The sequence below is a fragment of the Mustela nigripes genome, chromosome 5 (assembly GCF_022355385.1).
Source record: "Mustela nigripes isolate SB6536 chromosome 5, MUSNIG.SB6536, whole genome shotgun sequence".
Taxonomy (NCBI): domain Eukaryota; kingdom Metazoa; phylum Chordata; class Mammalia; order Carnivora; family Mustelidae; genus Mustela; species Mustela nigripes.
Window position 1 is genome coordinate 42630755 of NC_081561.1, and position 15487 is coordinate 42646241.

At 34.1% G+C, this 15487-nt stretch overlaps 1 protein-coding gene across 1 annotated transcript in view; it reads left to right on the forward strand.

The window, feature by feature from the left end:
• The window catches only part of EYS (eyes shut homolog), a 1640601-nt gene that overhangs the window by 82863 nt on the left and 1542251 nt on the right, over positions 1-15487 (forward strand). The window contains 1 exon segment of the mRNA XM_059401541.1: positions 12938-13052. Within this exon segment, the coding sequence (XP_059257524.1) occupies positions 12938-13052 (115 nt within the window).

Here is a 15487-nt window from a genome sequence, read left to right on the forward strand (position 1 = left end):
GGGATAATGGAGAAAGAGTAGCTGCCACTGAAAAGATTACAGTCAAAATGAAAAATGTGTATAGAAAAGATTGGAGGAAAAGATTAAAATGGTGAGGAAGGCCCTGAGAGGTTCTGGGTTCTTGCAGAATCTGGGGTAAATGGCGACAAGTGGTTAACCATTATGGCCTCAAACATAGATCATAGTAGGCCGACTGTGAGCTTTGGCTTTAAGGTGGAGACGCAAGGTCTTATCAGAGCTCACACAACTCAGGGGACAGCCATTGCAAGCTCCTCCAAAGGCAGTGCTAAAGTGGCAGGTCTCTGTGAACCCCATTCCATTTATGAGAAATGTCCAAGATACTTCAGACCACAGTTCCAGTGAGGCTTTCTAGGATCCCTGATAGAGGTAATCATCATCCTATCTGATGGAAGTGTAGAGGTAGTGAGGGAAGGGCATTGTGACCTGACACCCAGGATTCTGAATCCTTCCCTATATACTAGTGTGGGAAGCATTTTTAACATAATACCACATAAAGGCTTTGAAGACTATCATGAACCACACTCCTAATATTGCCATCATACACACACACACACGCACACACACACATACACTCACAAGTATGAAGACACACTTATCTATTTGGATATTTGCTGAATGCAATGACACTAATATTTTCCATAGGTAAAGACAATCACATTCTGAACAACCAGAATAAAGTGAGGAAACCTTAATCAGGAAATAAATGTTAATAAAACCAGATAGAGTATTTCTCTTACATCAATTTTTTCTACTCTGAAATCAATTGTTTAACAAATATTTATTGAGAGTCATCTTTGTAAAAGACCATAAACTAGATATTGGAAAATATATACATAAATACTATATCTTTTAAACAATCAGAAATTTTATGATATGAATGTGTTTGCTTTCTAAATTTTATTTTTCCACTGAAATTCTAAGATATTTCATGGGCTAATGGTGCTCTGTTTTATTCTTACAGCTTATTTCTTTTTTAATTTCCCTTTTTCCTCCTCACTGAGTTACAATTAGAGCCTGCTTGCCCTGCTTAAGTGTCAATTCAATGTATTAACATACTTTTTTTAAAAGTCAGTTTCAGCATTCCATTAGTCTGCGTGATGTCTCACCATGTCAGCTGTGGGTAAAATTGGGGTTTTCAGTTTGTGTCACAGGCAAACCTAATTAAGCATGCAATGTGACTTTGAAATAGAACATTGTATACACAGAAATGCATAGGTCAACATATTTCCTTTCAACATATAATAAAGTTACATTTTCACATTAAGTCTGAAACGTATGTTTTAAAATAGCAATCACACATTTAAATCAGAATTTGTTAATTAATGGAGAGCCTCCACTTGGTCACTCAGTAACTCTCCACTAATAGGAAACCTTAATTTCTTAGAGTTAATTATATCAAAAGATGACTGCTGAGTTTTTCTTTGCTTGAAATCAACAGCCATATTTATAAGGCTAAATTCTTATTTTGAATAAATCATTCTGAAATTTAGTGTAGAAAAAAGTCCATTATAATTCATAGTTTTATCATTTCAGATACTGGTTTTAAACTATATCACAATGGAAAATATCTAGGATATTATTGACATTTCCTCATCAATAGTAGCCTGCTACTGTTAATATAATTTTATATTTTCAAGTCAATTATAATTGAAAGAAGTCATCTTGAAATTTAATCCCCTAACTGCTTCATTTTGGGAACGTATGTTCACATCAGTATGGCCTTCATTTCATTAGTCCTGGACTTATTAATTTCCCTGTAAATAATAAGTAATGGAACATTATGACAGAAGTTAGTGTAGACCTCTGTGCATAAAGATTGACTTAATATTGTGTAACCTCTAAGTTTTCCATTGTATACTTGAACTTAATTCTCTGCACAACATCCAACACTTCTTAATATCCAGTATTCTTTTGCTATGCCTTCTGGATCTCCTGTTGTTAGCAGCAAATTCTCCAATACCACACATTCTCTTTTGTGTACTTCTTTTTCTAACTGAAATCTGAGGATCTTTAGGTGGCTACTGTTCTTCCTCCACAACCTGTGTATCACTGGTAAGGAAATATATGGAAAGCTTTGCCCTTCTTTATCATATCCAGATCATTTTTTTTCTCCTCCTGAAAAGCCTATCTATTTTTAGCATAGGACATCATCTATACCATTTTCTAACTCTTTGTTCCTTCCTCCCTAGGCTACTCTTCAAGTATCTTTTCTTCTCTCAGGTCCCACCCATCTCCTACTAAAGAATTTAGCATCTGGCTTGCTGTCCTTTTCTCTACCACTGCTGTCACTTTCCCTGATGTCTTTGATAACCACCTTGTAAATCCACCCACTGTGGTTACTTAAATTCTTTGACAATTATTCTGCAATGATTTATCCTCTTCCTCCTGATCTTGGCAAACTTTCCATGGTCATATGTTCTAATTTGTCCTGACCTGTAATTGCACACCCTACAACATCTTGATTTAAGTTTCTGCTCTCTGGTCACCAATTCATGTATTTCAAGTTAGCTCATTTGTGTACTTTAACACCAAAATTATGTAATTCTTTTCATACAACCAGTAGGCACCTCTAATCATTTGACTGCATTCTCTTTCCTCTGCCCATCACCCTTGGCCTTGGTCTTCATTTAACTTTTACAGAGTATAGCTATATATCCATTCTTAAACTCTTTTCTTCTCTTTTTCTATGTTCTATTAATCTGAAAACACAAAACCTGTTTAACTCTCCATCCCATCAGATAAACTTGGGTCCGCTTTCTTTTACATATGTCTAATGTGGCATCTCACACTTAATATATTCCAAATTAATGGGTTGATTTTCAATCCCTGGATAAACCTGCTTTTCTGTTAATGTTCTTTAGACTGATCTTTGATTTCTCTGTCTCTATCTCAGCCCACTTATTGTCTATCATTAGCAGACCCTTTAAGTTCTCTCATAAATACATTTCATGGATACAAACATTTTTATCATTATGAAGTCAACACCCTTGTTCAAGCCAGCAAAGACTCTCATCTGGAACAGTTTGATAGCCTTCCACTTGACCTTCCTGTTTTGACCTCATTTAAGTATATGTAGGACATAGAATGAAAGCCTTACTAAGTAAAGTGATTTGAGTGAGGTGATGGAACATGCAACTCTCAGGAGGAAAAATGTCCATGACAGTGCATGAGGGAGGAAGTACATGATGCACAATCCCTGGCCTACTGAGATCACTCTAATGAGACCAGTGTAATTGGTCTGGAGAAAGCAAGGGAAAGTAGTGAAAATGGAAAGGAAACCAGAGATAGGAACAGTTGCAGACCGTGCGTGCCAGTCCAAGTCTTAGAATTTTACTCAAAGTAAAATAGGAACTGTTACATTGTTGCTGGCAAATGAAGAGCATTGTCTTCCCTATCTTGTAAAATGGTATAATGCTATAACTTATAAATTAGTATATCATGCTAAATTTCATTAGACAATACAACTATTTTTCTAATAACCTTGTTTTAAAGCTTAAGGAACTGTGAAATATGAATCATATGTTTTGAAATCCAGACGATGACTCAATTACTCAGTTTAAGCAAAAATAAATAAATAAATTGATAAAATGAGTGTATAAATTAGACATTTGTCTATGCTCTAACAAGTCACAGTAAGCAAGCATATAGTGGTATTGCAAAGCTTCTGTTCTAAGAATAAGTCTATCTCACTCAAATGGTTTTTTCCAAGAAGTGGAAGTGGTACGTGACAGTGTTGAAATTGATACAAGTAACTCTGCTCAGAATTTCCATCTATATATTACGAAACCAAAAAGACAAAAGTGAACCATAATGCTTTCTTTGTGACAAAAATTACAATTCACGTGTAATACAATGGTACAGACCCAGAAAAAAATATGTAGCAAAACCTCCTCCAAGTCTTCAAACAAGTGATAGGAGTATTTCAAGATAAAAGGGTCAGAGAAAATTATTTCGAGTTACTTTATAACTATCTCTTTCCATTTCCTAGAATAGTCTAGAGTTTGAAAAAGCCATTTCAGCAGCTAGAAAACTTTAATCAAGAAGATGTTCCCAATCCAGGAGTGACACTGTTAACATACTATTTTTGAAGCTAGCTCTTTAAAAAAAAAAAAAAATCAGATAATATTTGATTTTCAATTTTCATTGTTGTGGTGGTTACTTCATTGTTGTAATACATTTCTTTAATAACTTCCTTACCAATTATTTATAATAGCACTGAACATTTTATTTTTAATTTTATTAAGTTTAAGTTTTCCTTGATATTGGAAATGTCAAGGAAATTTTGAAAAATATATTTTAAAAACTTGCTAATTGTGTAGGTTCATTGATTTTCATTTTATTTTGTGAATTTTGTACACTTTAAAAATAAATATATGTAGTAATATATTTCTTCTTTCATTCAGTATTTCTTCATTATGTGAATTGTTTGTCAAGATGCTGGTGATGAAATTTGCTGTTATTACTCTGTTTTATTCAAGGCTTTGTCCCCCAAAGAGCCTAGCACTTATTAAAACAGTAGAATGTATTCCATAGGTCATTCAACAAAGTTTGGGATACTCTGTCCAAGAAATAGAGTACAGCTAATTGTCTAATAAATAGTGACTTAATTGACAAAATGCAGCCCAATAATGGAGAGACATTTCAGGCAGTTATAGGAAATCACTTTGGGAGGAAAAAGAAAAGGAGAAGATAAGAGCGTGTTTGTTTTTCCGCTAACATATTTTGTTTCCATTATCTTCCTTTTCTTTTCCTTACATGTATCTAATTCAAGTCCTCTGTTCTATATATTAACTCATTTTTACCACTAAAAATAACACCTTAAACATTTTCATCACAATTATTTACAACCCTCTTACCCTCCATCTTTATAAAAAATATTTACTGTTTCCTACTACCTTAATAATTACTATAAAACAATAGTTTTATACAAAAATATAATCATACATTGGATATTCCAGGAACATGGTGATCTGAACAGCATTTTTTCCCCTCTCCCCATACTTAAAACAGCTGACTTCTTTGACCAAAATGATTACTAGACACCTTGAGCAGCTAAAATGAGTTAGGTCTTAGTTTCCCTGACTATCTCAACAGAAGGGACTTATGCAGATTCTCTTTCTTTGTGAGCTAGGAAGCATTTATCAATTAGCAGAAGAACAACAGAACAATAACCAGACTATAGCAGCTACTTCATCAGTATAAACACTTTGACTAGGTCAAAATCAACCTACTTAAATGTTCTTGTTATCCTTTGCCATATAGTCAACTAAGTTCTGAGTTTAAGGACCCAAGGCTGTCAGTGAGAGTTTGCTTAATGATACTATGAAGGACAGAGGCCAGATCTGTGACACTAAGGAGAAGAATAATGCTCTAGATGCGTCAACTTTCTTGGCCCAATTTTTCCTTCCATTCACTGAAGGATACTGCACTTAAGACACTGAGTTAGCAAAGAAAAATAATGGAAGCAAGAAAGGCCAGAGACTTAGGAGAGGAACATGAGTTAAAATGAAACAATCACAACTTGAGGGTATTAGAATCTCTGGAGGAGAAAAAGTTCATGAAAATTAGATTACCATAGTCAAATAAGTGAAAGATTCTAGAGGAGAGCACATAGATATATATACATATCAAGACTAAAACTAAAAAACATACTATTAAATTAACAACATGGGTGGAAAATTAGAAGGGAAGTGCTAATCCAAATTATAGAAATCTACAATGCTTTATGGAAAAAGTATTTTAAAGTAAAGAGTAACTACATGGGCATCTGCTTTTATCTTCATCTACATACTGGACCCCACCTTAAATTTATCCCGGTCTTCTGAAATAGTAATTGCCCATGAAGTGGTCCCTGATGCAAACTTTGGGGAAACAGCAACCACCTGTGCTTGCCATACATTGTAACCGGCATTTCTCTTGAAATATTCTATATTTAAGTCTTTATTTCCTGTCCTCTACCACTAAAAGATGAACCCCAGTAGGGAAAAACAAACAAACAAATGAACGAACAAAAACTTATTCACTGAATATGCACTGTGGCTAGAAAAATAACTACCTACAGTAGGAGCTCAAGGATTATTTTCTGAAGAGCTTAATGGATGAATTAGTTAATGAATCATGATGAAGAAAGTTGAGTATCTTGAAGAATAGATCAAGGAGATCTAACGTGTGAATGATAGCAGCTCTAGAAGGAGTAAAAAGAACATATGGAGGAGAAGCAATAATTAATCAAGTTGTGGAATATTTCTGTGAGCTGGAGCAAAGGCTGAGTCTGAGTATTAAAAACACTCTATCCAAGCTAGATTGATGATAAAAGCAAATAGTGAAATATCTATCAAGCTTTAAGGCAGGGAAAAACAATTTACCTACAAAGGAAAAGTAATCAGCATGGCATCACATTGTTTATTTTCAACACCAGTCGCTTCAGGACAGTGGTATAACATTTATAGCTTTAGAAAGCATCTACAGACTACCAAGAGAAAATATTGCCTCCTCCAAATCTTACACATGACTACTATATATTGGGTGGTGAGAGAAATATTTATATTTATACAATCAGAAAACCTATTATCCAGGAAATCTATCTTAAGAAGATAACAGGAAATATTCTTTCTAAATATAAAATATACTAGAATAAAAATCTCAAAAAGGGAATATGGATTAAAAATGAAGATTAAAATGTGCATGTATGTGTGTGTACATGTGCATGTGTACACATACATGTTCATATACTCACATAGATGACTATAAATAGATAATGAAGGAATATCAAGGTACATATATAATATAAAATATGTGCTAAAATAGGGCTCCTGAACCAGATGGGACATCCATGGAGGAAACTGTATTTAAGGTCAAGAACTAAAAGAAATAAATTATGTGAACAAGACCTCAGGAATTGTTAGTGGAAAGGAAGGTAGACATCATGAGGAAGAAATATGAGGTTCCACAGGGAAAATTAAGTATCCAGATTGGTGAAACAATTAATCTTGGTTACCCCCCCAAAAAAAAACATAGTAAAGATTATGTGATTAGCTATACATCAAAGAAATAGAAGGTTACCATGAACAGAATGTAAATGTTTTGGAGCCTTTCATTTCTTTTCTTTTCTTTCTATCCTTTTTTTTTTTTTTTTCCTTCGGTTAGGGGAGAGATTTTCTGGACTATGAAGAGCAGAAGAGGGAAAGGAAGGAAGCAAGGAGGGGAGGGGGGGAGGAAGAGAGAAAGGGAAGAAGGGAAGGGGAAAAAAAAAAAGAAGAGGAGGAAAGGATCTGTAAAACCCTGAAAGACTATTTCTCTCCAAAAAGGAGTATTTATTCCAAGGGTAGAGATGAATACCAGTGCCTAGATTCATCCATGGATCTTCTGATTTTAAAAAGCTATATGTAAACCAAAAGGACCCAAGTATGCAGACATCTGCTATTAGAATCTTCTAAATACATGGATCTCCAAGGAGGTAGAACAGTTCCCTAGCTACTTTATAGGAAAAGTTTGAGTAATAGAGGTTATCAGCAAACTCAGCAAAGCCATAGGCAGTGGAAAGCTGAGAAACAGCCTGCGTTCGCAGTGGTATTGGCATGCACAGTAGGAAGTTTGGCATGGTTGGGGTAGAATAGAAGTGAAGGTATGGGCAGTAAAGTTGACACACGGTTCTGGGAAGAGTGGCAGCTGTTGAAGTAGAGCCAGCATGAAAGGCTAGTGCTGCAGTTTTTGAATTTATGAAATGATCACAGGGTAAGGATAAGTAGTAGCATGAGCAGTACCATGTATTTACATGATCCAACATATACCAATGGATGGCAGATAATAGGAGGGAACAAGCATTTTTGAAGGTAAGCAAATAAGGCTTCACCTTAATTTCACATCTAAAGGTTTATGTGACAATTCTTTGACCCTCTGAAGCACCTCAATCTCACTTTTTTTTTTTGAACTTCAGTTAATTTAAGTTAATCATAGTCTTCAGATTCATATAAGGACTGATTATATATAAGGACTGATTCATATAAGGACTTTTTCATCTTTTATACTTGGTTGGTTGTTTATTTTCTTTCATTCCCATTCCTTCCTTCTGAATATTGCTAACTCCTAACAAATTCCTTCATTATCTCTTTCTCCTCTCATCTCTTGCTACTCTCATTATTTACATTGAGCTCTAGTCATGGAGAACCACTTTCATTTGCCTGAGAAGAGCATGTTTCTTCTCTGTTCAAGAGTAATAGGATAGCACAAAGTCTACACTTTATATATGAAAAACAAAACAAAACAAAACAAAACCTAAATTGGTGCTAAATTAGTTAAATAAAATATATTTTTAAATATAAAATAAAAATCAGATTCTTTAACAGGAAACTTTTGATGACCAAGGTTTCTGAAGAAAAAAGGACAATTTGGACAGGAATTGGCTTCTTGTTTATAACGTCCTTGGATTATTGGTCGTGGAAACAATGGTGATAGACTAAGGCGGTGGACTAGAATGACCTATTACATTAGCAGTTGTATCCTTTCTGTAGGCACTTCGTTTGGAACATCATGGGGGAAATAGGGATATAAATGAATATTTACTACATCTGATTATTTCTTCAGGATAAATTCCTAGAAACAGAATTTGGTGTCAATGATACAACATATTTATTTTCATTTTCAAATATGAGTTTGGTGATAACAATTTTTATTGTACATTTTGAGGCTTTTGCATCCAAATTCTGATAACCAGCATACATTTCCTAAGATTTAAGACTTACATATCATGGGAGTCATCTCTTTCATAGGAACTGGAATCCTTCATCCATATAAATAAATAAACCCAGCATCTTTTAGTTTGTTTAGCCAAATATTTTGTTCTATTCAGCTATTCTTATTTTCATTCAATTTTGGCAATCTATATTTCAACATAAACATTTTGGCATATTTGCATTGGGGAATATGTAGTGTTGTTAGATTCCATTTGTCCTCATATTCCCTTTTACATTTTTTATTTTTGCATATTTGTGTTCTTTCTCTTGATTTCTTAATTACACATTCCAGAAAAATATCTTTCTCATGATCTTTTTAAATAAATGACTCTTATTAATTGTAGTACTTTTCTCTTGATGTGAAATGTAGTCAGTGTAATTTTGTACTAAGTCTTCATTTAAAATAAAATTACTGGGTACTGTACATGTCCTAAAAAAAACTTTAAAAAAATCAGTTTTGCTTAATATTGTAATGTCATAGGGAATGTATAAGTACGCCAATATAGTTTATTTTATGAAGGTAGAACTATACCTTGGTAATAGTAATAGAAAGGGTAAAAAAACCTAAATATAATAAAATGTATAGAATTATTTAAACTGCTAAATATTAGCTATCATGTTCTGATATTCACACAGACTACTTCATAAAATAGTGTGTTTGCCCTTATCAAACTGTTAAAAAATTCTAATTCACATTGTTTTAAGTGTTCATTTTTTAATTTTTTTTTCACTTTTTGTTATAGATTCTCAAATATGAATTATACACTACTTTTGACATTTTTGGGGGAGTGAGGTGACAATTCAGACTTTATTGTTTATGTTGAACGTATTTTATTTCTATCTACTTTTATTTCAAAGCATTTCTTTCTTCGCTCATTTGGCTCTATTTTAATTTTTGTTAACCACTAAGTCACCTCCCTATTTATAAACTATCTCACCATATTATCTTCTATATTGCATTCATAAACTGCTTAACTTAAGTCAAACTCAATTGAGGCTATTTGAAATTTCTCTCTTCTTTTATTTTCCCCTTATCTTTAGCATCTTTCATCTTTACTTGCACTTTTATAATAGAATTTCTCAAACTGTCCATATTATTCTAGGGTTTGCTTTTATTTATTTTTCTTTGTTTTTATTTTCTCTGGTTTAAGTTCTTAAGTAGCAAGAATACTATTCAAGCCTTTTCATTCCTCGCTGCAGGCGGAGTTGTTAGGATATCATTAGGATATGGGATTCAAAAGCTCCTCTTAGATTTCAAACTATAAGTAAGAGTTTAGGCATGGAGGGTTGATAGCCTGTAACTTAACAGGAAAATTTTCTCATTATGGGTTTCCTGTGCCTTTGGCTTAAACCTCCCTGGGTTAAGTATTATAGATGGTGTTTTGGGGCTTCCTTCTTAGTATATTTGTGAGAGTGCTTACACTTGGGCAAAATTTTCATAATTAATATGTTCTGCTTTGTTTCTTTCTCAGAATTACTGCTCCCTATCTTCTTCATTCAGCAAACTGTTGATATGATTTCATGAAGGACTGCATATTAGTCCTTCATTTAGTTTATAGCTCTGATCCTTCTCTTTGAAAACCATACTCCAGAATAATATAAGACCAAATACCACACATGTCCTTAACTGGTCTTGGACAATTTGATTCATTCCCTCTCAAAGGGGAATTGAGACATGATAAGTACAACTCGCCAAAATCTGAGAATATTCTGGTGCTTCCTTATTCCTGCTACTCCTTGTCCCCAGTAGGAAAGGGTAAAAATGGTATCTTTCACAACAAAGTGGTACTTGAAGTAATTTCTTGGTTTCTGGGTAGAACCTCAGAATGAGGGAAGTAAGGTAAACATGTCCTAACAGGTTTAATTAATGGAGTAGCAGATACAGTACATCTAAAGTTAATGTCATACTTAATTTTAATAACAGCTCTAAAATTAATGATAGGACCAAAGTAAATCTCTTAACTTCTCTGAGTTTGTTCCTTCATTTAATATAGTGATAATAATATGTATCACACAGGGTTTATAAGGATTGAATGAGAAAATAAGAAAATAGTGTTAAAACAATTAGCCTAGTGGCTGGCACATAGCAGGTGCTAAAAAAAAACCCGGATGGTATTCCTGACATAAATGAAGGAATGGTTTAATTCTACAAGGTGAAAGTGCCAGGCTGTGTTTTGAACAGTGGCAAAAGAGAATTACTAAAGTATTTTACAAATTTTATCTCAGTTAAACTGTGTCAACGACCTTTGATTCCTTCTTTTATGAAATTACCCTGTGTTCTTATACTTTAAATAATTAATATATGATATAATTCACTTTGTTATTAAATCAGCTTGTAACAACTTAGTCTTAAGTATTTTGAGGGCTCCTGGGTGGCTCAGTTTGCTAAGTGCCTCACTCTGGATTTTGGCTCAGATCATGGTCTCAGGGTCATGAGATTGAGCACTGCGCTTGCTCTCTACTGGGTGTGGAGCCTACTTAAGATTCTCTCTCTCTCTCCCTGCCCGCCCACACACACATTCTCTCTCACTCTCTCTCTCTCAAAAAAGAAGAAAAAAAAAGTACTATTTCATCTTAAAATCTCTAGTATCTACTTTAGAGAGACACAGTGTCCTTTAATTTGGTGCTCCATTCACTTTTTTTTTAAAGATTTTATTTATTCATTTCAGAGAAATACAGAGACAGAGATGGAGAGAGAGAGCACAAGCAGGGGAAGAGACAAAGGGAAAGGGAGAAGCAGACTCCCCACTGAGCTGGGAGCCAGACATGGGGCCCAATCCAGGACCTGAAGATCATGACCTGAGCCAGCCAGATGCTTAACCATCTAAGCCACTCAGGCGCCCCTCCATTCACTTTTAATAGAAAGTTTACTAAATGTGATTTAAAGTACAGGAATATTTCTCACAGATTAATGAGAGTGAGGGCAAAGGAAGACAGTACACCAAGTATTCTTAGCATCTTGTTGTTTGCAGCTAGTGAATTGCAGTAAACTGGAATCCAGATTTGTTTTTGTGTGTGTCTCAACCTATGTATAGAGATGCTACCAGCTAAGAATGCCTGGGGCACTCACAAGGGCTGATAATACTCGTGGCAGCCTCCATGTATGTTTTTCCACAGGAGCCAATGTTGTGGCCTCTGTGGTTCTCATGCTTGCAAGATGTACCTAGCATCAACCATCAGGGATTCTTGAAAAGCAAGGTTTATTACTCAAGTCCTGGAGGTGGGTAAAGGGCATACTCACAGGCCAGCAGCCAAGTTGCTAGCAGAGTAAGAGAAAGAGAAATTATGTAGACCTGGGGTTCTGCTTTAATTGGGGTCAAGAGTGGGGCACCTAAGGTTTCCCAGATTCACTCTTTATTGTTGAATTTAGAATGAAAGAGTGGGAATTAAGGAGCAGGAAAGGTAGTGGTCAGTTAATTAGTTACACAGGGATTTGTAGAAAGGGAACTCATGGTGGAGGGTGGGGTGGGGGGCAGCCCTGTCTTCTTATCTCTCTGTGTAGCTAGTAACTGTGTCATACAGCCAACAATATATTTATTGAAGGTGGATATCTGACATGATTGCCTTGGCAATCAAAAGCTTAATATCAGGCATTGCCATTACAATCAAAAAAGCTTATTCCTAGACACTTATACTACAAGATTGCTTTATTTAGGGGGAAAAAAAAAGTAAAGATGACAGTAAATAAAACCCTATAAGTAGCCTAACTATGACCACATCATTACTGTTGACTATAACACTTTTTTACTATGTCTCAAATTTATGTGTATCATTAAATCCTTTTAGCACATCATCAGTATATAATGGCTTTACTAAGCATTAGAAATATCACTTGTCACCCTTTTGTCACATTTTAACAATTGTCATATTTATTCCTAAACCTGTATTTTATTGTTAAATATTCGGTTAGGCCAAAGTTGATTTTGCTGTTAAATTCACAAAAGATAATATTAAATCTATTAAGTGAATATAGCTTTCTCTGATTCTCACTAAATAGATCATTTTCTTCTCCTTTGCTAAGAACACAAGCATGCATAGACAAAATTAATGATTGAAAGTATCAGGTAATAATATATGTTGTATGTAATTTAAACAAAGCATTATTATTTTTGTCAGACTGTTAATAAGCTTTTGTGAAAATATTTAAATTGTAACTTTTCTTATTTACATGAATGTGTTTACAGTTGTTTGCCAGGATTTACTGGAAAAAACTGTGAGAAAGTAATTGACCACAGTAGACTGCTCAGCATCAACTGTCTGAATGAAGGATGGTGTTTCTATATAAGTGGAAGATTCAGAGTAAGTAATTTAATACATGGCAGAGTAATTTAACACTTTAAAATACAATAGCTTCAGGCAGTCTGTATTTCAAATGCTTTTATTAATCTAAACCAGAGAATTATACCTTTATATGTATATTTAAACATGACTTATATAAAGTTTAGTAATAGAGATTTTTAACTTATAAGAATTATGTTGAGAACACGTTAACAAGAGTTCTAGGCAGTGTGTTTATTTTAAAATAAGTATATAGCTAATTGAGTCCTGGAAATATATCTCTGTGTACATAAAACCACAGTTACTAATGCCCTAAGCTCTTAAACTAGATAGAGAATAAAATTAGTATGGTAGTTAGGATATACATTATGCTTTTTGTTGATAGATAGCTTTTGAAATGACTTTACAAGTACACAGTGGGTGTGCAACACACAGTAAGGCATATCCTACAACTCATCGTTTCCACTTTCAGCTATGCCTATTGGAAGAATTATAAGTTATATTCAAGAATTTATGCATATTCAAGAATTTTCACAACAAATCTGAAACAAACTAAAGCCTATGGAAAGGAGAGTGGATAAATTCACCAAGTCACACCAAGCAATTATAATGAGTGGTTAAAATGAGTGAACGGGGGGGCCTGGGTGGCTCAGTGGGTTAAAGCCGCTGCCTTTGGCTCAGGTCATGATCCCAGGGTCCTGGGACCGAGCCACACATCGGGCTCTCTGCTCAGTGCAGAACCTGCTTCTCTCTCTCTCCCTCTGCCTGCTTCTCTGCCTACTTGTGTTCTATGTCTGTCAAATAAATGAATAAAATCTTTGAAAAAAAAAATGAGTGAACAATAGCTACATTTAGTAATACTTTTAAATATCAAAACATAATGTTGAATTTTAAAATCTTATCGAAGACTAACATAGGTAGATAGTCTGATAATGATTAATTTTTTAAACACAAGAAAGTCCATATTTTCTATGACTGACATATAGCTAAAGTATAAATGCATATATCAGAAATATACACACTGGCTTTACTAGAAGGGCTCTCTATAAAGAGACAGCTGGGGAAAAGATCAGTGAGAGTACAGAAGGAAATTCTAATCAATTTATGATGCTGTATTTCTTAAAACTTTTGGCAAATAATGACAGTAGAATTATGGAATTCATTTTATCATTTTCTCTAATATAAAATATTTTAATAAAATATTTTTAAAGTAATGAAAAGTCAATTTATGGAATGAATCATGGACAAATTTCTGTGTATATTTCTGGAAACGTATGCTAAAATATAATATGTTAAAATATAATGTGTTACTATGCAAGAACATATAGGATAAGATATAGGATAAGAACACAACGTTTCTTTCACAGCTGTAAAATGTTGATATTATAACATGTAATATATGGTCTTCATTTGCTCTTCACATAAATACCATTCCATTTTATAGAAAATTAAAATGTCTATTGAGTCTTTAATATTTTCGTAAATTCATACATATTGGTAAGGATAGATGAAGCTAGATTTAAATGTACTCCAAGCAACTCTAGAACTCAATACTTCTAAAAACTATACATATCAACTTTCAGTATAAAGAATGTACTAGCATCTCTTTTTCCTTTAAGATATATTTACCCTTTCCTTAAGAGGAGATGGTCTAATTGAAATGTCTTTCCTGCTTTCATTCAAATTTCTCTTACAATAGACTATTCAGTTTTGAGTTTTGGTTTCTGTGTTGACTTGGGATAGTCTCTGAGAATTTATCTCTGACTTTTGTTTTTGTTTTTTTTTTTTTTTTATTTTTTATAAACATATATTTTTATCCCCAGGGGTACAGGTCTGTGAATCACCAGGTTTACACACTTCACAGCACTCACCAAATCACATACCCTCCCCAATGTCCATAATCCCACCCCCTTCTCCCAAACCCCCTCCCCCCGGCAACCCTCAGTTTGTTTTGTGAGATTAAGAGTCACTTATGGTTTGTCTCCCTCCCAATCCCATCTTGTTTCATTTATTCTTCTACCCACTTAAGCCTCCATGTTGCATCACCACTTCCTCATATCAGGGAGATCATATGATAGTTGTCTTTCTCTGCTTGACTTATTTCGCTAAGCATGATACGCTCTAGTTCCATCCATGTTGTTGCAAATGGCAAGATTTCATTTCTTTTGATGGCTGCATAGTATTCCATTGTGTTTGTTTTTAAATTTCTCTTCCTCCACCATGATTTCTCCCTGGAAAACCTGACCTGTTCTAGTGTCTTAACAATTATCTATGTTACTGACTCTAAATTCAGTTTTAATTTCTTTTTAAGGAACTTGACTGGGGTTACCATTAACTTGCTTTTTCTGTAATTCTACTTTAGGTTTAATGACTTCTACTAGATAAAATGTTAGCAAGAAGGAAATGTTATTGGCTTTCTCACTGGGATAAAATTTAGGTGATGATGAGATAATGTG